Consider the following 26,457-nt stretch of genomic DNA (forward strand, 5'->3'; position numbering starts at 1 on the left):
TCTTAATAACTTTTCTCTAGCTTACTTTACTGTAAGGAAACAGTATATACTTATAACTTACAAATTATGTGTTGATTGACTATATTATTGGCAAGTCTTCCAGTCAACAGTAGGTTTGGGGGAAGTCAAAGGTTATACACAGATTGTCGACTGAGCAGGGTGTTCCTAACCTTTGTATTGTTCAAGGGTCAACTAAAAATTGTGACAAATGCTTATAAAGGAAAAGCTTTATAAGATGGTTTGAGAAGCTGACTTATGACTTAGATTGTGGGTAAAGGAATGCCTTTTAAAGGAAGCCACATTAAAAAAATTTTTTTTTGTTTATTTTTTAGAGGGAGAGAAAGAGAGAGAGATCGCGAGCAGGGGAGGGGCAGAGAGGGAGACACAGAATCTGAAGCAGGCTCCAGGCTCTGAGCTCTCAGAGCCTGACTCAGGGCTTGAACCCATGAACTGAAACAGGAGATCATGACCTGAGCCAAAGTTGGAAGCTTAACTGACTGAGCCACCCAGGCACCCCTAAAGGAAGTGACATTTAAGTGGAGACCTGAAGATACAGCAGGCAAAAGGCATTTAGGTGGCAAGACCCTATAATAGGAGTCTCTCAGTCCCCAATCCACTTCTTTGTTTTGTCCAACATGTCTCCTCTCCATCATTGAGCCACTTGGCTCAATGTTAGGGTTTGTCAATAGAGGGCACTGGGGGAATAATGTGAGGCAATGGTGTTGGGAAAAGCACTTCCCTTATGGGTGCCGATTCTCTTCTCTTTTTCAGTGTGGGAGCCAGTGGGTCAGTGTATGGAAGACCCAGTGATGCTCCTCAGTGGTCTTTGGGATCTGAGATCCCACCCTCAGACCACTCTCTCCCCTGCCTGCAGCTGCCTTCCATGGGAGTTTTGGCTGTACCAGCTTACAGATGTTTCTAGGAGTGACAGATAAAATACAGAATGCCCAGTTAAATTTGAATTTCAGTTAAACAAAAATGTTTTTAGTATGCTACATGCATTATTTGGGATTGTGGTTTTTTTGCTACATCTGGCAACCTTGGCTGTTTTCCCACCTGGTGGACTATTGCTACAGACCAGCTCTAGCTGGTTCATGCTCTCTGGTAACAGATGCTTTCTATGGACCAGCTATGGCCCATGCCCTCTGGCAGGTTTCTTCACCAGGCTGCACATTCCTGTGGGAACCAAGTCTTCTTTGAAGAGGTCAGAATGTCAGGGCTCTCCTAAAACCCTAGTTCTTTCGTTGTCCACTCTGTTTATAAGTAGTAGCTTTTTTCACCTGTGACTTCTGGATCCCTTTAACAAAGTCCTTGTTTTACCCCATTTAGTAGTTAACCACTCTTGCTATTACTATTAAATTTCCTTTTCAAATTTTTAGTGTTGGTTTCTGTCTCCTGACATAAAGTGTTAAAGATGAGTGTGGAACAGAAGGGCTTACGGGACAGTGAATGGCCTGCTGTCAAGATGGAAAGCACAAATCACACAAATGGCAATGCAAACCATATTAAAGATTTTTTAAAAAAAAGATTTTAAGTAATCTCCACACCCAATGTGGGGCTTGAACTCACAATCCTGAGATCAAGAGTCACACGCTCTGCCAACTGAGCCAGCCAGGTGCTCCCTCATATGATAAGATTTTAGATTACATCCCAAATGCAATTGGAAGCACATTTCCAAGGGAAATGGCGTGTGTGTCACAATCAGATTTACTTGTTTAAAAGATTCTTTTGGGCTTCTGATTCTGTAGAAACATGTTAGCAGCCTGGATCTAGATCTTTCCACTCCTTGTAGAACATAGACCAACAAGGAAAACATATGACCACAGACCCACAAACAATATCTTAAGTGAAACTAAGGAGGCAGAGAAACTTACAAATTCCACATTGAGTGGTATTGGATGGGAGGTCAACAGAGAACAGTCGGGAAGAATGGGGTGAGAAGTGGGCTGGTGGCACATCTCAGAAATTGCCAGCAAATATTCACTCTGAGAAGAGCCACACCCTGCATAGAGTCTGCTGTGAGGACTGGACAAATGTGGGAGTGCTGAGAGATACGTGAAGTACCCGGGGTTCCAGAGGTCTTTTAGAAAGCATGTTACGGGAGCTCTTTGAAAGGCAGGAATTAGGTTCCTTAATGTAGCGGATGAAGGAACTCAGGTAGCTGAGAGCCTGCACAAAAGTCCCGAGCAAGGTCACATCCCAAGAGAGACAATTTATTGTAGCCTAAGGAGGAAGTGAGAAACCTAAATGGGGTCCCTCTCTTTTATTCTCCTGCTGGTACTTTGTCTATGAAAATCCAAAGGTTTCAAATACAAATAAATAGAAAGGAATAAACACAGCCCTTGTGCAGACACTCTAAAAATAAGAGTAGCCAAGCTTACTTAGAGTTTCCCTGGAGTAAACACACAAGAAAAATGTTCCCACAAAGCAGCTGCCAATATAACATTCTAATGTGAATTTAAAAAACAAAGCAAATGCAGCTAAGAAATACTAGAATTCTCACACCTTTCAGGATGGCTAAGATAAAAAACACAAGAAACAGAATGTGTTGGTGAGGATGTATAGAAAAAGGAATCCTTGTGCACTGTTGGTGGGAATGCAAACTGGTACAGCCACTGCAGAAAACAGAATGGAAATTCCTAAAAAACTGAAAATAGAATACCATATGATCCAGTAATTCTACTATTAGGAATTTATCCAAAGAATACAAAAACATTAATTCAAAGAAATATGTGCACTATGTTTATTGCAGCACTAATAGCCAAATTATGGCAGCAGCCCAAGTGCCCGCCGACAGCCAAATGGATAAAGATGCAGTGTGTGTACATAACTCAGCCATAAAAAAAAATATATTGCCACTTGCAACAACATGGACGGGAGAGTACAATGCTAAGTGAAATGAAAGACAAATGACTTGACTTATATGTGGAATTTGAGAAAAAAATAAATGAACCAAGGAAAAAATAGTGAAACCAAAAACAGCCAGACTCTTAACTATGGAGAACAAATTGAGGGCTACTGGAGGGGAGTTGGATGGGGTGGGAGGAGATGATGGGTTAAATAGGTGAAGGGGATTAAGAGTACACTTCATCTTGGAGCACTTGGGTGAGTGTCTGACTTCAGTTCAGGTCACGATTTCAGTTTGGTTTGTGAGTTCCAGCTCCACAATGGGCCCACTGCAGTCAGCACACAGCCTGCTTCGGATCCCCTGCTCGCGTACTCTCTCTCAAATACAATATTAAAAAAAAAAAAAAAATAGAAGAGTACATCTATCTTGATGAGCACTAGTAATGCATAGAACTGTTGAATCACTACTGTACATCTGAAACTACTATCACCGTATGCTAACTATACTGGAATTAAAAAAAAAAAAAAGAAGAATTCAGGGAAGTTATGTCCCTGAGGTAAAACAGAAATTGGTATTAACCTAGGACACAAAACATGACAAAACCATTTCAGAAATGAAGACTAAATTAAAAGGAGCACAAGTGAGTCTGGATAGCACAGGAAGCATGTTCAAGGAACAGAGATTAGAAATGAGAAAAGCAAACAAAAAGATAAAAACAATTAAGAACAAATGATGTAAACAGATGACAAGCAGAGGAGATCCAATATACGATATCCTAAGCAGTGGAGTAGTACAATTATTTATGAATGTAAGTTAGGAAAACTTTCAAAACATCTTAGTACATGTATTTGGCCCAGAAAGGGAATATTTCCTTTCAGGTAGGATTTCCTTCCAACATTAAAGTCTTCTCACATCCTCCACCAATGGCTCACTCTGGATTATCTACGTTGCCCGATCTATCAGATAATCAAGTTGAGCCCTCTCACCATTAATCTGGACTGGCTGCCAAGTTGCTTCACAGCTGCTATCCAGGATTCCCATACTGGATCCCATTCCTATACATGTATTTTTTTATTTGCTCTCATTTTAATGGAATTTATCTAGTAACTGAGAACCAGCGAATTCAGGAAGAAAATCTTTTGAGAAGTTGCAGGTCAAAAATGTCTATTCTATGGTCACCCATGACAGCACGTGTGTATAAAATATCATTGGATACAGAACTCAAACTTTTGAAGACACTACCCCATGGATCCCTAGTTTCCAATGTTACTGTTACTATTCTCGATTCTTTTGATCTATGGTAAACTTTATTCTCTTTATGTTTCATGTCCTAAAATTTCATGGTGGTATGCTTTCTGACGGGTCTTTAATATTTATTGTGCTAATTTAATAATAGCCTTTTTTCAATCCTGAAACTCATCACTTTATCAAGGAAATTTTATTTTCTAATAAATTTCAACCACTGCCTTATTTTCTCAGTTCTCTTCCTTAGAACACCTATTGGTTGTATTTAAACTTCTGAATTTATCCCTATTTATTTTTCCCCCTCCACTTTTGATTGCTGTTCTAGAACACTTCCTTTTTAATATTCTCACTAAATGTATTATTTTAATTTCTGAAATTTTACTAAGTATCTCTTCCAATTTCTTAGAGTATCCTCTTTTATCTGAGGTTATTACACTTTGAAGTTTTTCACATTCCTAACAATTGCTTTTTGTTTAGATCTTTCAAAAAGTTTTTCCTCAATTTCTGGTGATCTTTAGCAGTCTTTATTTAAAAGTGAAGCATTGCGGGGGGCACCTGGGTGGCTTAGTTTGTTTAGTGTCCAATTCTCGGTTTCAGTTCAGGTCATGATCTCCCGGTCATGGGATCGAGCCCTTTGTCAGGCTCTACGCTGGGAACATGGAGCCTGCTTGAGATTCTCTCACTTCTTCTCCCTCAAAATAAATGTATTAAAAAAAAAAGTATGAGCGCTGGCTCAGTTAGAAGAGCATGTGACTCTTGATCTTGGGGTCATGAGTTCAAGCCCCACATTGGGTGTACAGATTGCTTAATAAACTTAAAAAAAAAAAAAAGTGAAGCACTAAACATCTGTTTGGAAGACTTGTGTACATAGGCAGGACTTACTGATTGGCATTCTCCACTGTAAAGGGATTGGTGGCCAGTTGGCTTTTTGGTAGGGACCTTCAAATGTCAGCATCTGTCTTTTCTTTCAAGAGTTGTTTATTTTTTCCATATAAAGATCCTCCAAATCCTGCATGGTATATATAACCATGGCTGTTGGTACTTTAGAACTGAAAAAGGATAAGCAGCTTTGAATCTCATTTACCCAGTATTAGTAAAATCGTATTTAATCCCTATTCCTAGCCTAGTAATCCTGAGTCAGATGTCTAAAACTTTTTCCTTTTTTAGTTGAATTACTATCAGAACAGCTTCAGCTGCCTCCAACGATGGAGACCATAATATAAAATCCTATTCAACTGAGACATATTTACATACATTTTATTAAGGCTGTTAAATTAAAATGTGTTGTTTTGGAGATAAGTTCTTCCAGTTCTAAACCCAAAAGTAAAAATGCAGTGATTGGAAAAAATGGAATAACCCTTACAAAAAAGTGATTTTATTTTTAGAAATCATTGCTCTTCCATTCAAAAGAGTTTTTTTTTTTTTTTTTTAAGTAATTTCTATACCCAACATGGAGCTTGAACTCATGACCCTGAGATCAAGTGTCACATGTTCTACCGACTGAGCCAGCGAGGGTTTGCTTTTTAATTCCTACAAGCACACTTTACTTTTCCAATGTAACTGTAACCTAAAGAGCACTCCACAGCACATAGCGAACGTAACTTTCTTTGTATATGTAATCTAGTCCCTGCCAACTGCCTTCTCAAATGTCAACTGAACTCTAACACATACAAAAGGAAGACAAGCCAAGCACAGGGACAGAACAGGAGAATAAAACTGGAATGTGGAACTCATTTTCAACAGGGAGATAACATCAACAAGGAAAATGAGATCCTGGTTTCATAATGAGTTAAATCTATGTAATGCCAATTCTTTGTGGTATTAAACAGTAACCCAATGAAAACCATGGTTTCTGGAATAAGATTAAAAAAAAAAAAAATACCTGAGTGAATATAACAATATCGCTAGACCAAAAAAATCTTTCACACACAATAATCACTGCAAGAAGATCCCACAGGTTATAGAAAACATAAAGGAACTTTAATATCCAAACAGTCAGGGCAAAGAATACTGGATTAATGACCCATTCAATGTGTATCACTTCAGGTTCTTTACAGTACCAGATGTATTTTATAGTAATCTGAATGAATATTGCAGACAATGAAGCCATTTTTAAAACTTTAATTTCCTTACCTGATACTAATACCAGTATGATTTTTAGGCTAAAAAATCTTTAAATGATTCAACACTAGGAGTAAGATTTAAACCAAAGTTAGCAATGTTCTTGAAATGTCAATTTGTTCAGTAGTAACTTTTTGAGAAATACCACTTTCTTCTCAAAAAGTAGTCAATGTACACTTTAAGACTTGTGCAATAAGAAAATATACTGACTAGTAAAAAGTATTATTAAGATAGTCAAAATGAAAATTATACTTTTGTTTAAATTACTTATGCCCAAATAATTTACCCTGCAGTCCACAGGTGTACAGGAAATAAAGTATTTTTGAGTAAGAAAAATAACGAGGGTCCTAAAATAGAAACATAAGCCAGAAGAATCTAAAAATAGTTTCCTGATAATTTATTTATTTATTTTTTTGAGTATTTCATTTAAGCTGCTTCTGGTTGCATGCCCTGATCTGTAAAATTTAACAAGGAAATAAAATTCCCAAGTATTTAAAAAATTTACTCATCTTCCATAAAGCAACTTTTAATGTATCAACACTTAAAAATACACAGTGACTTAATGAAACATCAGTACAACTGCATAGAATTGAGCTCCAGAGAATTATACACTTATGAGTTGTCTTTCCTGGGCTCTGGTTTACATGAGTATTGGCTTTAGAGACCACCTTAATTTGCTCCTACCTGGAAAAGACAGTTCAGGAAACCAAGATTTCACAGGCTTTTATCTGTTGCTAAATACTAGGAGCTCTCTGAAGGTCTTAAAAACAACGGAACCATCCAAATATGTATATTGGGGACTCTTCCCCTTTGTGAGTCAAGGAAGAATGAAGTTTGTGACTTTCACTGAAAACAAAACAAAATCTCCCACAACTCTTTGACGACACTCTGAAATGTACTAGAAATTTCAAAACTAGAATAATGCCATCAAAGATTAAACCTCTTAATGCTCGGAGCCACCCCAAAATAATAAAATTGGGAACTCCAGGAAAACAGGTACCAAAAGAATCAAAATAATGATTGCACTGAGGATTCTCCTCTTTGAAGGCTGTTTAAGGAGGTAGGATTTTAAGGTTTTTTTTTGTTTGTTTATCTTTTGGCCTCTGAACATTTAAAAAACACTTTGCCCGGCTGGTCCTTCAGGCTAATTTTGAAGTTCAAAATGAACCCCAAGCCTGATGTAGGATATTCTACAGTTTCACAGCTATCATTTGTACAAATTGATTCACTCTTTTTGAGTAAATATAACTAGAAAATGGCAAATTAATATCTTCCTTTACATACAACTTTGTGTCTCAAAATTCTTGAAAAACAAGAGCAGATGACTTTGTATTCAAAGACTACCAAAGTGTGTATTTGATATTCACATGCAAACAACTTAGAACCTTATAAATCTGTCAACTCTGCAGGATGCCTTTAAGAAGGAAATGACCTACAAAGCTTGCTAATTGTGCAAAATATTAAACTGCTAAAACATTTTACAGAATGAAACAGTACATGTAAATGTAGAAGTTGACACATGGAATTAACACGGGCTCATAAGAACTTATCACATTTCAGAGATTTTCTTTAGTAGCAAGTTTTTGTTTTTATATTTCCTGGTACACAGCAAAGTATATCACAGAAGATAAAAATCCTTTTAAACAAATCCAAGAGGGAATTCTTGAGGCACCTTCTCATATAAAACACAAAATGAATGCAATTATCAATCCATCTGAGAAAAGTTTTCAAACTAAGTGAACATCATTTTTTTCCATTTAAGTATATTTTACAGAAATTTAATAAGGCAAGACAAATTTGTGAAAAATGTAGTTACAAAAATGATGTAAACTAATAATTTATATTTAAAAAACCCCAAGGGAAAACAGTGGAGATGGGAGAGTTCAAACAATGCCTTAAAAACAAAAAACAAAACAAAAACCCCTAAAACAGAATTGTGCACAAGCTGAAGATTACAAAGAACTTCTAGACTCTGCACAGTTTTGGTTCTTCATTTTTTTTTAACATCTTTATATTACATGTTTTAAATCATATCAGGAATGCAAACTAGAACTGCACACTACTTTAGTGGAAAAAAGTTCAACATTGTGCAATTTTCTGCCTCTTAATTTTAAAAAAGTGGCAGCAATCCCTGCATTTGTATTTGAAACAAGGATCTGAGAAACTTTATCAAAAAAGGTAATGAAGGCAAAAATTGGCAGACATCCAGCATCTTGTTTCTTTTTAAAACAATGTGGATGATAAGTAATTTCATGATTAAAAAAATGAATCTTTTAAATAAATACATTGTATCTGACATTTGCACTGACTGATTTGATAAATCTTTTAAGTAAACAACGGCTTTACTACACTCCCTGTAGCCTCAAGCCACTGGCTTTAGATTATGGAGTCCTTTTTTACTGGGTTTCATACCCTGCCACTCGATACCCTGCAGGCTGATTAGGCAACATGCTGCCATTCTGTCCTGGAGGTGGCTGCACTCCGTAATTGGGTCCCATCCATGGTGCCGAAGACTGTGTCTGACTGGTAGAAAACATGAAAGGAGCAAAGAGGGGAAATCCACTGATTAAAATAAAATGTAGTGCCAAGAAGTAACATATACAAAGAAAATACACTTTCCTTAAGCCCAAATATAAGAGTAATGGTTATGCCAGAGAAAGCAAAGGCAAAAGCTATTTTTCCTAAAAACAAGCATCCTGGGGTGCTGGGTGGCTCAGTCAGTTAAGTGTCTGACTTTAGCTCAGGTTATGATTTCACAGTTTGTGAGTTCCAGCCCCGAAATGGGCTCTCTGCTATCAGCGCAGAGCCCACTTTGGATCCTCTGTCTTTCCCGGTCTCTCTGCCCCTCCCCTGCTCACTCCCAATCGCTCTCAAAATGAAATAAAGAAAAAAGCCAAAAAAACGAAGCATCGTCACAGGTTTAATTTATGCAGTTTAATTTTGTTAGTTTAATACAGTTACAAAAAAAAAATACCCTTTACCTGTAAACATTTATCCCCTTTGAATTCAGAAAAAATTCATTTCTAATCTCAAAAAGGAAAACTGTCCACCTGGGTTGGACATAACACTGAACAAACAACTACTCGAAAGAAACAATCATTTGGTACAGTAAGGACTAGCATTTTTATTATTCAAAGAAGAAATTAAAACAATTATTAGCATATGTAAACTCAATTTTTTTCAACATTACAAACACAAGACTCTTTTTATTTTTACTTTTTAGAAGATTTTGTTTCTAAGTAATCTCTACACAACAACATGGGTGTGAATTTACAACCCTGAGATCGAGTCACATGCTCTAATGGCTGAGCCAGCCAGGCACCCCAAAAATGTAAGATTATTTTAAAATAGAAACTAAGAACTATTTTAATTTTCAGTGTTTCAAAAATTTAAATAAAATTTAATAATTCAGGGTGTATAAAGAGGCATCCATATAACAATGTGTGCATAAATCCTTTTGCACAGAAAAATAAAGGCATAATGAATAAAACAACTAGCATCAAAATAACTGTATGCAAGAATGGCTAAATGATCTTTAGTCACATAAAAAGCTTAGTAAATATTAAGCTCTCATTTTCTTAAATATTAGTTGATTCATTATCAAGCATTACCAAAAATCTTATAACACTGGTTATACCTCAAGGCAGCACATTTCCAGACAAATTTTTAAAGAAATACACTTAAAACTATAAATTAAAAACCACTCTAAACTAAGTCCTTGCTTTAGACTGAGGACCACATTACTGACTAATTACTTAAAATCTCTTCCTAAGTTCTTGACTTTTTCAAAGGCTAATAATAAAGGAAAAGAGCAGGTATGCTTACTTAAATCCCTGTTGATTCCACGCCTGGCCATACATTCCATATGCAGGTACTTGCCAACCATTAGGCATATACTGGCCAATTTGTTGTGCATTTCCATACCACTGGCCCCACTGGCCATAAGCTTGTGGATATCCAATCTGATTCTGCTATTAAAATTTTAACAGGTAATTTAGTATTATTTGAAGTTGTATGTACACATACAGTCCTAATATACCACAAATATATAGCCATAATACATAGGGCCATCATTACAATTAAAATGAAAGGATGGGCACCTGGGTGACTCAATCAGTTAACCATCCAACATTGGTTCAGATCATGATCTTGTGAATTCGAGCCCCACACTGGGCTCTAAGGGGTTAGCCCGCTTAAGATCTTGTCTCCCACTCTCTGTCCCTCCCCCAACTCGAACGCACGTGCCCTCTCTCTCAAAAACATTTAAAAAAGAAAAAAAATAAAGGATAAACAAAAGCTTATAAAATGAATGCTAAAAAAGAAAAAGAAGTGAAGTTATAGTGCTGTAACTCTACATGATGCTCTGAATGGCACATTCTGTAAGGTAGCAGGTAAGGCCCTAGTAATAAATATTAAACACCCAGTATAATGTTTAAATGTTTTGTAAACTAGATAGGGAAGATTTGAAAATTACTTATTCCTATATTCAGTTTACCTAAGAAACGTACATAGTTTAGGATTTTCCTACTCTTGTCTTGGTGCTCCATTTACAGTTTCCTCACAGAAATTTTTATGGGATTACATTTGAAACCACTAAAGCTGCCTGGAAAAACAAAAGCAGCAAAAATCTAGAAGAAAATGCCAAAGCTCTAAATATGTTTATAGGTTTTGTTTCAACTAAGTCAAACATGCTTGTGAGTTCTCCAAATAGTATGTGAATAGATCTACCAAGTGTTAAGAAAAAATTGAATACCCTGCCAGGTAAACTACCACTCTAGAACTATAATACATGTAACAAGAGCCCTTATAGATAATCACTTTAGCTAGAAACAAGGACTATCAACAATTTCATTTTTTAAAAATTTTTTTGAGAGAGCGAGCGAGCGAGCGTGTGAGAGCACGTACATGAGCTGGGGAGGGGCAGAGAGAGAGGGAGAGAGAAAATCCCAAGTAGGCTCTGGAATGCAGCACAGAGCCCATCTTAGGGCTTGATCTCATGAACTGTGAGATCATGACCTGAGCCAAAATCAAGAGTAAGCCACTTAACCGACTCGGCCCCAGGCATCCCTCCAACAATTTCATTTTAAAATAACCTATTGTTAGCCCAGCAATTACTGTGAAAAGTCAAGAACCCTCTCACCTGTTGCACAGGATTTATCATGTCAAGAGTTTCTTTGCCCCAATAGCATTTCACAACATGGCCTTCAATGGTAGTTCCATTAACAGAAACGATTGCATGTGCTGCACTTTCATGCGAATTGAACCTATTGGAAATAATACTAAGAATCACCAATATTAACTGTTTAAAGTACTTATGAATAAAGTCTATTTTTAAAAATCAAACTGAGCTTGACATAAAACAGGTAGTTCATACAAAAGAATCAATACGATTGTTTATTTTCTTTGCTATATTTTTTTTTCAAAAGTCTTATAGTTTTGGAGAAACTTCTTAATAGATAATGTTTTATTGGCCTTGTGGTAACAGGGAGGGAACCAATTAAAAAACAGTGGCAAATACTGCTAAATGCTAGAGAAATTTCTATTTCTCTAACCAAGGTAAATTTTTAAGAAAACTACTAAGTTAAACATTCAAACATTTTTTGGGAGAAAATTTTTTTTTTCGAATAAACCACCCATACCGAACAAATGAATATCCTTTATCTGGAAAGACTCGAATTTCCATTATTTGTCCAAATGGTGAAAAAGTCTGACGCATTAGTTGTTCTATTAGACAAAAAACAAAAACAAACCACACTAAGTTATATAAAATCCTATACAGATATTAAGCTTTTCAGTAAAAACATTAACCTCAAGATGACACACAAGTAAATTTCCCATACCTGTCAGTCCAGAAGTGACACCTCCACAGTATACAGTACAGTTGCTTGGACTAGACTGATTTACAACTTCATCATACGACAGCTGTTTGGTGTTTGCTGGGGAGGGAAAAGTTTAGTATTTTAAACTCATGAAATGAAATGTTCAGAAAGAGAAAAGTAACATTGACTACACTACTATAGTGGTAAATTTTACCCTGACCAAAATGCGTATAGAATACATACTACATTTGCTTGAGGATTAATCCCCCCGCCCAAGATTATCTAAAAAAAATTACTCAATATTCTCTCTTTAATAGGAGACTTGACATTAGAAATAATATCATTTATTATTTAAAATCACAAAAATGAAAACTAAGTACATTTTGGACAGTAGTCTTGATTTGCTTCTCATCTATTTCTGCAATAAGTCTCCAGGAACAGCTCTAACATTTAAAATCTAGCGTATTTTCCTCCAAAATTCCACATTTCCTTTTCTTCTCCAATACACCTACACTCATATGTACTCTTTGGAGCTGGAGGCTTTCGGGTTGCCCAGTTAGTTCTGATTTGTCTTCCACCAAGCCACTGGCCACCCATCTGCTGAATGGCATTTTCGGCATCCTGTTCCGCACATTAGAAATGACAAAGAAGCCACTATTAATTGATGTTGAGTGACTACAAGCAGTAGAGAAAATTCAGCTGTTTTCACAATGGTTTTCTGAATGAAAATGCTTTATTTATAAAATACACAATAGTTAACTTGCATTTAAATAAGTAAATTTTAAAAATACACAATATATGATAGGTTTCTTAAAATGTAATGGTGCTTTTAAATTATCTTTCTTTTATTTGGATATCAGACTCTGGGAATGTTAATTCCCTAAAAAAGTTCAAAGCCCCTTATAAAGTTCATTTAATAACTCAGACTGTGGATGAAAATCTCACTTTACACAATCCAACAAGCTTCTTAATGACAGTATTTCATTTCTCATTCATCTAACAAGTAAACACTGAACATCTACCATGTTCTAGGTAGGCATCAGATTAAGTGCTAGGGATTCGCTGGTTAATGAGACAGACATGGTCTCTGCTGCCTCAGAGCAGACATTCTTTTGGGGCCACAAATTAAATTATCACAAATTGTGGTAAATGCCATGACAGAGGCAAAAGGATGGGATAGAGAATATGGGCTTTGGGATCTACTTTAGACAGCATGATTAGGGAAGGTCTCTCTGAAATATAACATTTACACTGAAATTGAGAGGAACAGGAGCTAGCCAAGTCAAAACGTCAGGGAAGAAAGCCCTGGTGGAGGGAAAAGCACTGCAAAGTATGTTATAGCAGGAAACAGTTTAGTATGTTTGGAATAAAAAGGCATGTTAAAGGCAACTAGTTTTAGTGGAATCTAGTGAGCAAAAACAGGTACCAGAGGAAAATATTAAAAGATTTTAAGTAGGAGAGTGTCATGATCTGATTCATGTTTTAACAGGGCCATTCTTAGCACTAGGAAGAGAATGGTTTACAGACATGGGTAGTAATAGGAAAAAGACACTCTGAAACTAACTCAATACCTACAGCAAAAAAAAAAAAGCTGGTGACTAGGATTAGTGCAGTAGCAGTGCATATATCTACAGGAAGACTCAACAGAACTGTGGTGATGCACAGTAAGTAAAAGGGGAGGAATCAAAGATAACCTATGTTCCTGCATGGGCAGTAGGGAGGACAGTGTTAGTTAGCATTTACTGAAATAAGAAACCTAGGAGGGAGGAGGAAAACAGTTTGAGGAAGAACCAAAGAGCTCCATTTAAGACACATTAAGTTTGATGGGGCACCAGGGTAGCTCAGTTAAGCATCCAACTTAGGCAGGCTCAGGTCATGATCTCACAGGTTTGTGAATGGTGAGCCTGCATCAGGCTCCCTGCTGTCAGGGTGGAGGGAGCCAGCTTCTGATCCTCTGTCCCCTGTCTTTGCCCTTCCCCTGACGGTTTCTCTCTCTCAAAATAAACTTAAAAAAAAAAAAAAAAAAAAAAAAAAAAAAAAAAAAAAGGACACATTATGTTTGAGATGTAGGACATCTAAACTAAAACTATTTGTTAGTAAGCATGGTGCACAAAAAAGTAAACTGCTGAACTGGAGATATGAAATTCAGAGTCATGAAGAAAGACCAGAAAGAAAAAAGAAGGCATCCTGGGACAGAGCCCTGAGAAACAACAAAATCTGAAAACTAGGTAAAGAAAAAATTACTAGCTAAGGCGATTAAGAAGTTCCCAGTGATGAAAGGAAGAAACTGACAAAAGTGTACTGTCACAGAGCCAAAGACATAGAAATCTAGCAGTAAATCTGAAAAGAGTACTGTTGGTACAGAATGAGAACAAAAGCCAGCTTACAGTGGACTGAAAAGTAAATGGGGTACAATTCTTATCTGTTATGTCAAAAGTAGGCTTTATCTACCATGAAAGAAGAAACAGATTCAAGGCTAAAGGCTATTCTTGAGATACATGAAAAGGAAATGCATATTCTTAAAAAGAAACACACATTGTTTACCACACTTACCAGTTTGCAATTCATGAAATGCTAACTGTTGTGGGTTGAACTGTGTCCCTTTAATTGATATAAAGTCCTAACTACCATCTGCTCCCCCAACTGTGAAGATGATCAAAATTGGAAACAGGGTCTTTGCAGACGAATTAGTTAAGATGAGATCATCCTGGATCAGGGTGGGTCCTAAATACAGTATGACTGATGTCCTTATAAGAAGAGGAGAGGAGTGCCTGAGTGGCTCAGTCGGTTAAGCATCCAATTTCAGCTGAGGTTATGATCTAATGGCTCGTGAGCTCATGCCCCACATTGGACTCTGTACTGACAGCTCAGAGCCTGGGGCCTCCTTTGGATTCTGTGTCTCCCTCTCTCTCTCTCTCTGCCCCTCCCCCACTCCTGTTTTTTTCCCCCTCTCTCTCAAATAAACAAACATTTAAAAAAATTTAAAAACAGAAGAGGAGAAGACAGGGGCATCTGGGTGGTTCAGATGGTTAAGCATCTGACTCTTGGTTTCGGCTCAGGTCAAGATCTCATGGTTTGTAGTTCGAGCCCCACATCAGGCTCCATGCTGATAACAGGAGCCTGCTTGTGATTCTCTTTCTTAAAATAAATAAATAAACTTAAAAAAAAAAAATGTTTAGTGTGCCTAGGTGGCTCAGTCAGTAAGCATCTGACTCTGGATTTTGGCTCAGGTCATGATCTCATGGGACTGAGTCCCGCTTGGGGATTCTCTCACTCTCTCTCTGCCTCTCGCTTGGATGCTCTCTCTCAAAATAAACTTAAAAGGGCTATGTGAAGACAAAGGCAGAGGCTGGACTTACGTATTTACAAGCCAAGGATACTAAGGATTGCTGGCAACTGTTAGAAACTAAGAAGAGAATGTTCTTCCACAGAGTCTTAAAAGGGAGCATAGCCATGACAACAGCATTGGTTTTGGACTTCTACCTCCAAAACTTTTGAGAAAGTAAATTTTGGTTGCTTTAAGTCATTCGGCTTATGGTACTTTGATACAGCAGCCCTAGAAAACAAACAAAACTACTCATAAGAGAAGGAAGAAACTTTTTATGGCATGTGCATGTGTTTGTGTAGACAGTTGTGAATGGGAGATGAAGTGAAAGCAGTATGGAAACAAATCTTTTGAGAAGTTTGATTCTAAATTACGGCAGAGAAATAGAGACACAGCAGGAAAAGGGATATGGAATCAAGTTTGTTTTTTTTTTTTTCAAGTAGGCTCCACACCCAACATGGAGCTCGAACTCATGACCCCGAGATCAAGAGACCCACGCTCTACCGACTGAACCAGCCAGGTGCCCCAAGTATGGTTTTGATTAATATATACTAGAACATGTTTTCTGGTCGATGGGAATGATCTAACAAAGGGAAAGATTGATGACAAAGGACAAGAGTATAGCAAAGAACATATTATACAATTCTGTTTACAGAAAACGTTCGAAACAGAGAAATCTATATACATAGAAAGTAGATTAATAGTTGCTCAGGGCTGGGGCACCTGGGTAGCTCAGTCAGTTAAGCATCTGATTCTGGATTTTGGCTTGGTCATGATCTCATGGTCCATGAGTTGGGAGTCTTGTGTTGGACTCTGCTGGCAGTGAAGAGCCTGCTTGGGATTTCTCCCTCTCTCTCTGCCCCTCCCCTGCTAGCACTCGCTCTCAAAATAAACAAACTTAAAAAAAAAAAAAAAAAAGTTGTTCAGGGCTGAGGAAGTGAGAACATAGAGGGAAAAGGACAGCGACGGTTTCTTTTTGGGGTATTGAAAATATTCTAAAATTGTGATAGTTGCATAATTTTGTGAATATTCTAAAAACCACTGAATTATACACAATAAACAAGTAGATTTTATGGTATGTGACTTATACCTCAATAAAGCTATAGTAGGAAAACAAAAGAATAAGCATAGGAACAAAGTCCCTGAAAAGGCAAGAGAGGCAGGATCCCAACTGTGAGGGATTTGGCCTTTTACAGGGAGGACATATCTTCTACTGTAATAGAGGAAAAGGAAGGTGGATGAATTCTATGTAGGTTTGGTGGTTGAAAGCTGAGGGAATTCCTGTATGATAGTTTCTATTTTTTCAGTGAAACATAAAGTCATCGGCTTGGGTGATGATGAAGAAGGGGAAGGAATATTTGAGGAGACAGGAAGAGACAGCAAACAATGGGAAGTCAAACTAAAGAACAGGTTTACAAAGATAGTACCATGCACTCACTTAAAATGTGTTCAGTGTTAAATTAGAAGTAAAACCAGTGGACTCAATTTTTCTTTAGCAGTATTTAGTTACTTCGGAGTAGGCAGAAAAGCTACATTCCATCGGTATTGGCAATTGTCCCTAAAACATCCAACATAAGAAGAGAGGCAAAGGAGTTGGGGGTAACTGCAATTAGGGCTGTGGCACTTCACAACACCAGAGCACTGCCAATCACATAACACAAATTTTACAGAAGCTGAAATACTAACTTAGGAAATGAAATTATTTCCTCAAAATTAACATACCATAGGAATGGCTATTAGGATACAAATCCATCTCTGGCTGACTCCAGAGGCCATATATAGATATTCTGACTCTCTTTTATTTTAAATATGATTAGTGATTTTTACATAGTAGGGGTTTATATGCCATAATCTCAAATAGAAAAAATTAGTTCCTAGTCCACCAAAGCCCTCAACCTATTTCCCCAAAATAGCACAAAATATTAAAATCCTATGTATCAATCCTCCAAGGAACTCATACTAATTGTGGCTATCAACACATGGTATCAAGTATTTTTCTACCTTTCCTAAATATGATGCTATGATTAACAGTAAAGCTTTTGAGGGGGGCGCCTGGGTGGCTCAGTTGGTTAAGCATCCGACTTCAGCCCAGGTCATGATCTCGCAGTTCATGAGTTCGAGCCCCACGTTGGGCTCTGTACAGACAGCTCAGAGCCTGGAGCCTGCTTTGGATTCTGTGTCTCCCTCTCTCTGCTCCTTCCCCGCTCAAGCTCTGTTCCTGTCTCTCAAAAATAAATAAACGTTAACAAAAAAAATTCAACAACAACAAAAACAGTAAAGCTTTCGAAACCAACAACACTCTTGGTTGTTATTTTCTCATCTTACATAAAAAACTTCTTAAATTTGGTAGGTAACATATGCATATGGCAGAACTTTTATCTTTTTACCTCTCAATATGCTTTACCATTTTCTTTTTTTTTTTTTTAATTTTTTTAACGTTTATTTATTTTTGAGACAGAGAGAGACAGAGCATGAACGGGGGAGGGGCAGAGAGAGAGAGGGAGACACAGAATCGGAAGCAGGCTCCAGGCTCTGAGCCATCAGCCCAGAGCCCGACACGGGGCTCGAACTCACAGACCGCGAGATCGTGACCTGAGCTGAAGTCAGACGCTTAACCGACTGAGCCACCCAGGCGCCCCTGCTTTACCATTTTCAAGTTATCTTCTAATACATGGGTTTTCCCTGACCTCTCAGGCTTACTCACTTTCTTCACAGGTTTACCTACTTTCTTAGAAGACATTTTCACTTCATGAAAGGAAGATGACAGCTACACTGCATAACACATTTGAACATATCCCAAAATATGATGTTACTATGAATAGCTGAGATACAATTGCAGTACATTCTACATTCTCTTACCCAAACTTGCAAGCCATGTAAACATTGTTAAGGCAGATTTCTGATTTAGAAAATAAATTCTGGGCAAAATGGTTGCAAGCTGTTATAGAAAATATCTGGATAGTAAGAATTCATTGTGAGGAATAACCAGACATTAGTTCCACTGTAAGCAGGCAGAGTAACTAGAAAGTTTGACAATATTTGGCATAACTGCAAACAGATGTATTTTTTAAAACCCAGAAGAAACTGGCACAGTAACATGGTCATAAACCTGACCGGAAGCCATTAAGAAATGATATAGTATCTATTTCATATAACTCGTTTATTAAAGAAAAATATTTCTAAAATACATTGCATACTATCAAAAACTTTTATTTTTTTAATGTTTATTTATTTTTGAGAGAGAAAGAGACAGAGTGCAAGCAGGGGAGGGGCAGTGAGAGAGGAAGACAGAATCCGAAGCAGGCTCCAGGCTGTGAGCTGTCAACACAGAGCCCAACGCGGGGCTCGAACCCACGAACCGTGAGATCAAGACCTGAGCTGAAGTTGAACTTTTTTTTTTTTTTTTTTTTTATTTTTGGGACAGAGAGAGACAGAGCATGAACGGGGGAGGGTCAGAGAGAGAGGGAGACACAGAATCGGAAACAGGCTCCAGGCTCCGAGCCATCAGCCCAGAGCCTGACGCGGGGCTCGAACTCACAGACCGCGAGATCGTGACCTGGCTGAAGTCGGACGCTTAACCGACTGCGCCACCCAGGCGCCCCTGAAGTTGAACTTTTAACAGACTGAGCCACTCACGCGCCCCTATCAAAAACTCTTAATGGTTCATTTCCTTCAAACTTTTTTTAAAGTAAACTCTATGCCCAACATTGGGCTCGAACTCACTTAATCTTGCATGAGATTAAGAGTCACATGCTCCAGACTGAGCCAGCCAGGAGCCCCTGCTCGCTCATTTTCTAAGACATTCTTTTTTTTTTTTTTTTTTTAACTCCCTAAGGCGTTCTTATACAGAAAGTAGTGTTTCTGTTATTTATCTTCGGAATGACAGTTGTAACATAAAAGCAACACACTAAGATCTAAAATTAATGAAATCTTAGCATATATTCCAGTGCATATATATTCTCCCACGATTCACCCCTGTATTTCTGAAGTGTGATATCTCTGGCATTTAACTATTTTGAATCTTGAGTTATTACACTAAAATAGGTAAATCATTTATTTGAATTTATAATCTATTTACAAGGTTCAATATTCAAACAGTATAATGTGAGAAGCTTCCCACTCTGCCCTCCATTTGCCTCTTGCTTCCTACCGCCAAACAGGAAACTCTGCAGCAAGTTTTTTGTTTATCCCTGCTAGAACAGATACCCAACAAATACATGTTTTTTTGTTTTTTTGTTTTAACACAAATGAAACTTCATCTAATTTACCAGGGAAATCTTTCCATAATTAGTAATTATAGAGCTTCTTTATATTGTTCTATAATTACTGGTTACGGAAAGATTTCCATGGTGTGTGTGTGTGTGTGTGTGTGTGTGTGTATTATTTTTAAAAACAACAGCACATGATTACATTGTATGTAGGATATGTCAAAGATTTCTTCCAGCTGTCACACTAAAGGGTTTCCCTTTACCCTACCCTTGTCTCTCATTTGACAAACTGCACTATCCTTCCTTTTCCACAAAACCTGAAAATTTCAAGTGCATGCAAATTGGTGCTCAGTAAATGATTGTTAAATGAAAGAAATGAGAAGACATTTTCAAGTACATTAATATATAATTTTTTAAAAGTTCCCACCAACTGGAGCATTTTATTTATTTATTTATTTATTTATTTATTTAGTAATCTCTGTACTCAATGTGGGGCTCAAATTCCTCCCCTGGCTTTCTGACTGAGCCAGCCAGGTGCCCTAATGAGTTACCTTTTTTAGATAAAATTGTATGTATTTGCAGATGATAGAATTTTACATTTTAGAAATTCATAAAAAACAAAAAAAACCCACAAGAACCAATGGAAAATTACTACAACTAAGAGAAATCAGTAAAATAACATATATAAAAATCAATTTATAATAATCAAAAGCTATACATATTCATATATATGAAGCAAACACAGAAAACGTTATTAGTTACTTTTAAATTATCATGAGAATATCGCTTCTCGGCCTTTTGGCTAAGATCAAGTGTAAATTATCATGAGAATACAAAACAGGGAGATAATGAATTAACTAAGTAAATGAGATTTTCAATATCTACCTTTGGCTGATAATTTAAACATCTCTACTTTCTACATTCTGAAAACATTTTATCAGTACTTCGCATATATCAGGTGCTAAATAAATGCTGAATAAATGACCAAACAGGAAAAAAAAGATACCCTCTTGTGAAGGCATTAATTATCAGTGAAATGAGCAAATGGCAGATGAAATAAAATCATTAAAACAAAATGAGTACTTTTATTCTTTACTCTTAAAGGACCGCACATGCACTTTTTAATTGAGCTCACCCATTTGTTGAAAAAGGAGACAAAGCCATATCCTTTAGACTTCCCTGTTGCCATGTCTTTTACCACTCTGGCATCTCTGAAATCAGAAATAATCAGAAGTTTAGGTTTACACACTCTCCTCTGTGTATCAAGTGAGAATGTCATACACAACTCATTTTTATGTTTCATCTTCATTAAAATGAACCTTTAATGAATATTCACCTTTTTATTCTATAACATTTATCATGTATTAGCAAACGAGGCTTTATAAACATGCAAATCAATAACTACTTAAACATATATGTATATACTGTACAAAAACTGCCTCCCACTTCAAAAAGTTTTTAAACTTTCAAATCTTAAGCATGGTAAAAGCAGCTATTCATATGAAATTGCTTAACCATTTATAGGGTTCACAGGCACATTAGATGAATGGCTTTCTTTAACCATGCAATTTATAATTTTCTATTTGATACCACATACTACCTAATCATTAAAAAATTAAAATATAAAACTGGAAACTGAAAGAATGAAAAGCTGTATATTTCCTAAATTAATTAAATTACTTCATTTTCTCAGATCAATTGACACCCCCCTTTTGGACTATGGGTAAATTTTGAGAACTTGATGTTTTCAGAAATGCTAAATCATTGAAGAAAAACAGTAGACACACACTTTAGTTTTAAACTATATAAGAAAAGATTTTATACTGAATTTTAAAATAGCAATCATATAAGATTGATTGGAAACTACAAGATATAAAAGCAAAATTTTAAAAAGTCAGAAAGTAAAAAAGCACGCCAACATTTATCCACTGTGAACCGTAGCTTGTAGTTAGCCAGGGCAATTCTGTCCATTCTTCAGAGATACTCTGCAAAATAACCAGAGCCCTATTATTTGAGATTGAGTAAAAAAACCCAGCCATGATAGCTAAAACTCCATACCTCAAAAAATTGGACTCAAATTGTGCTTCACAGGCAATCTGCTTTTAAGTTAGCCAGGTATGTCACAATGCTTGTTCTCTCAGGACACATGAACAAAACAGGCACTTTCACAACAAAAACCCAAGTCAGAAAGCCATGCAATATAATTTTATATTAAAGTATACATAAGCACATTTCGATCAATTTAGAAGTGATTTATTAAGTGTTTAGAGTCAAAATGACAAAGAGGTGGTGGTGAAAGGGAAAACTAATGCAAGTCACTTCTCAATATGAAAAAATACTTATATTAAATTATCGGTATGGTACACATGCATTTAATTTGGTAGCTGATTCACTTCTATAGCAAAATTTGTTAAACTACTCTAAACTCAAGGAATATAAACTGTATAAATTAGGGCACAAAAGTACTATATCTTTTATACTACATATTCTAATAGGCCACCACTTACTACACACCATCTATAAACTGAGCACTGTTGTAGGATTTCTACAGAGAATACCTATCACGACGAGAACCTTTCAATATATATTTATCTCCTTTAACAGAAAAAGGAAATGATGCTACCAACTGAGAATGGTTCTTTTAAATTTAGGAACACTAACTCCTTGGGTAGCCTAAAACTTAAACATTATATGTTACCTCAAATTAAAATTATCATCTACAAGTTATAAAGAAAGGACTTACAAAAAAAAAAAAAATATATATATATATATATGTATACACACACACACACACACATCAATAATTATGGTTAATCATAAGAAAATCTAGACTGTAATTATTATACCAACATATTTAACAAAAAGAAATTACTGATACATGATTAAAGTCATGAAATTATTAAAATTTGAATGTCATTTAACTGAAAATCACTGATTGTTAAACAATCTTTATCCAATCCCAAACTAAAATCCCCATGTTTTCACAGAAGCTACTTCAACCAAAATCAAAGCATTTAATAAAATAGCTGTTTGAATCTGTTAAAATGTTAGAAAATTTTTTTCTTCTTAAAGTTAAGTTTCAGGATATGTTAGCCTTGAAATATATTTAAGTCTTACTTATTTCTGAAAGGATTCTCTAAGGAAGAAGCAGCAAAGATCTAGATCAGGGTTCTTTAATCCTTCTTTAATCCTTTTATGGTCCTGTGACTACTCTGAAAATAGGATAAAACTTACAAAGATACTCCATACCAAAATGAAAACAAACACAAAATTTTGTATACAGAGATTTATAGAGCTTTTGAGAGGCCACAGGTTAAGACCTTCCAGTCTAGATATTTGAAAGCAAGCTAACCATCATGAAAACCCTAAGATAGGTTAAAAGGAACAATCAGTAAATTAGAACTTTACTTATTTTCCTAATCAGTTCTCACAAAGAAAAATGTTGCCTAACAGAAGAGTCCATTTATAAACCCTAATCTTCCGGCCATTCCATGTTCACTGTTGATTTTCATCCTACCAATGAACTACAACTCTTCAAATGAAAACTCTCCAAATCTACCACCAATACTATTGGCATTTATTTTCCAGTCTCCTCATCTTTTTCATCTCTGCTGTTGGTCTGTTTCTCAAACTAAACCAAAGCTAACATGCCCTTTTTACTACTCTTTCTAGCTAGAAAAATAATAAAGCAACGAGAAATCCCAAAAATCTGTTTTCTAAATTCAACAAGTACCTATAAGTAAATACTGTAATCAACTTATTCTTACTGTATTATGGCATGCTTTTCAAAATACTGAAGTTCTCTTATGATGAACACTACCTTCAGTGAGCTATTTACAAAGGGCCTAAACTGTATGATTAATAACAAATGCAAGCAAGACAGTGCTACACAAAATACATAAAGGCATTATTATTAACAGTAACAACAACCACAAAAGAGTAGATACCTGGGGATTAACATTTAACAACTGCTTTTTAGGGTCAATTGTTAAGGTTTCTTTTTGTTAAAATATATTTATTGACACAAAATGCATGGTATCATAGAAGTGCCCCAACGGTCCAAATACCTTAGTCACAGCACAAGGTTACTAAAGATTATGACCAAGTTAGCAAGACACTATATAAAAGAAACAATGTGTACAATAGCAAATTTGTCTCTTAAGAGCTCATGCTAACTGAAAAAGGATTTTAAAATAATTGAAGACCGAAGATTTATTTATCAATGGGAAAACAGTCTTGGGCTATAAACTGCTTAAATAGTCTCTAAACGAAATGTATTACATTCAAATGTTAAAAAATTAATGTCCAAAATTCATAACAGATTTTCAAATTACTTCTACATAAGACTGTTTCTAATTAAAATCAGTTTAAGTTTATCTTCTGTTACTTACGATATTCTTCCAAATGGTGCAAAAGCAGCTTTTATATCTTCAGTTGTAATTTCAGGACTGAGATCACCAACAAAGACATGGAAATGATCTTATAAAAGGGAAGGAAGGGGAAGTGAAAAGAAAAATAAAATTTTAGAATTTAAAATATATTAAAATTTATTCAATAAAGTAATCTTAATTTATGGATTATAGAAAAGTTTAACACTATCCTATGTCTATACAAATTCTATCAATTTTACACATAATGAATCAAGGTCATAATATAGGAAAGATTCTCTTTAAAGACTGTGACATATCTAACTGGAAACTGACAATTCTATTTCTACTTACAGCCAATGACTACACTGGTCTAAGACAATAAACTAGTATAAGTTTTGCAAAAAAATTTAATGACTTAATTACCATTCTAATAGTAATTATTTACATTTATCCAGTTTACCACTACATTAAAGTTTTAAAATTAAAATAAAATAGTGGTACTGTGAGATACGTAGACTAGATTTGCCTCAGTTAAGACAATCTGCTGAAGCTAACTACATGATATACTTGGTTTAACCATATTTTGTGAAGAACAATCAAAGAAATACCTTGCATTGCAACAGTTTGATGTTAAAGTATTTGACAGTTTTCTCAAAAGCCAACAGTTTTGGTTGCCCAGACATTACACCATTCAGTTTATGTGAATCCATGTGCAAGTGAACTAAGACTGAAGGCAACAGAATGAAAACAGTAATCCCTTCACTTTATATCAGAACCATTAAAAAAGCATTGGAGAGAAATAACGATCCCATATGTGAAGTTTTTTTTTTTTTTAAAGACAATGTTCACAAAAAAGGAAACATTTTAAAAATACAAAATAGTTGGATCAACACTTTAAAGGAACACATACATCAACTTTGACAAAGTATATTTGGAAAGAAAAGTTACCCCCATTTGGCAGGCCTTAAGCAACATATTGGATTGCCATTTGGGAAACACAGTTTCAGGAGCAACTCAAGCAATCAGAAGATCTGGGTATGAAGCACAGACCATGACCTCAAGGAAGCAGGGTATCTTGCCCTTTAGTTGGTGAAAGTATTTCTAAGGCATCAGCTGCTACCAAGGGGGTCAGAGAGCTTGAAATAGCACCAAAGTAGTGGACAAGCCACACTTGGTCAACACTGGGAAGAAGGGGGAAAAATATTGCCTGAGAGACAAACAGAAATATGACCTCCTCCCTCCCACCTCCCCCCGGTATCAAACAAAAAAACTTCAAGTGGTTAGTGAATACCCTTTCAAGAGATTTCATTTTATGTTTAAGAAGATACAATTACCTTGTGAACGCTGTGTGCTGACAACGGTACTACCTGATGACAAAGATTAGATTTGTTCTTAAATTTATTAACACAAACACATTCAATCATATCTTAGGATAACGATCAAAACATTACTGCAAACATGTATGATGTTTATATGCTTTATAATAAAACTACTGTGTACAATAAAAACAAACGTTCAAAGAGTATAAAATATACTTACTGCTTGTATCTTTCTTTTGACTGCTGGGGGTTGTTGCCCAATTCACTTTGACTTCCTAAAAAAAATTTTCAACATTTATACTCCATAAAAATAAAGCTCAAAATCAGTTATTAACAAGATTTATATCTATAAACACATAGAAAAGTATATGTTGTAGATGAAACATTCAAGGGGATACCAGTTCTGGTCAGTTTTAATACTTATCTTTTAACCTATACTTGCGCAAATGTTGGCAAATCCTAATCTTACGTACTTCTGTTAACATTCAACTAACCTTTCTTATCTAAAGTAACAATAAATTCTTTCCTTTTATTCTTCCCTATTACTATCCAAAGTTCTAGACGTTTCATCCAAGCTTGAGTAATTCAACGAATATTTTAGTATGTACCATGTGTGAGGCACCATGAAGAATACCAACATAAACATGTCCTCTAAAAGCTTAATCCCATCTTTCAAATATTAAATGTGACCTTTTGCTATAATGTGAATATAGCACTTCCAAAAGATAAACAAAAGTGCATGCAATAAAAATTTTCAAGTCACATTCATTCATTCACTTTGAGAGAGAGAGGGAAAACAAGTGGGGGAGAGGGCAGAGAGAGAAAGAGAGAGAGACAGAGAGAGAGACAGAGAGAGAGACAGAGAGAGAGAGAGAGGGAGAATCCCAAGCAGGCTCCATGCTCAGTAAGGAGCTGGACACAGGGCTCAACCCCACAACCCTGGGATCATGACCTGAGCCAAAATCAGGAGTCAGATGCTCAACTGAGCCACCAAGACATCCCTCAAGTCACCTTCTTTAATTATGACAGCTTACCTTACCCATTATCTTCCGCCCATTCATAGCAGCTAGCGCTGCAGCTGCATGACGATGCTCATAAAACTCCACAAAACAATATGGATCATTTCCAGCTGTCTGTTGAAGAAACACAAAAGTCAAATTTAAGTTGTACACTCTTATTACCTTGGAATTACGTAAAGTTTT

General features: G+C 36.1%; 1 protein-coding gene across 21 annotated transcripts in view; it reads right to left on the reverse strand.

The window, feature by feature from the left end:
• Positions 1 to 6,051: 6,051 nt before the first annotated feature.
• Positions 6,052 to 26,457, reverse strand: part of TIA1 (TIA1 cytotoxic granule associated RNA binding protein) — a 33,292-nt gene continuing 12,886 nt past the window's right edge. For 4 of the 21 annotated variants that reach the window (XM_049651616.1, XM_049651624.1, XM_049651618.1 and 1 more), the window contains 11 exons: positions 26,290 to 26,388; positions 25,476 to 25,530; positions 25,271 to 25,303; positions 23,958 to 24,045; positions 20,702 to 20,777; positions 12,546 to 12,654; positions 12,055 to 12,150; positions 11,854 to 11,938; positions 11,355 to 11,478; positions 10,040 to 10,185; positions 6,052 to 8,737 (listed from right to left, as the gene is read on the reverse strand). In XM_049651616.1, the coding sequence (XP_049507573.1) occupies positions 8,611 to 8,737; positions 10,040 to 10,185; positions 11,355 to 11,478; positions 11,854 to 11,938; positions 12,055 to 12,150; positions 12,546 to 12,654; positions 20,702 to 20,777; positions 23,958 to 24,045; positions 25,271 to 25,303; positions 25,476 to 25,530; positions 26,290 to 26,388 (1,038 nt within the window). In that variant the 3' untranslated portion in view covers positions 6,052 to 8,610. The other 17 variants (XM_049651617.1, XM_049651620.1, XM_049651621.1 and 14 more) reach the window with 15 other exon arrangements.

Source organism: Panthera uncia (assembly GCF_023721935.1).
Source record: "Panthera uncia isolate 11264 chromosome A3 unlocalized genomic scaffold, Puncia_PCG_1.0 HiC_scaffold_11, whole genome shotgun sequence".
NCBI classification, from domain to species: domain Eukaryota; kingdom Metazoa; phylum Chordata; class Mammalia; order Carnivora; family Felidae; genus Panthera; species Panthera uncia.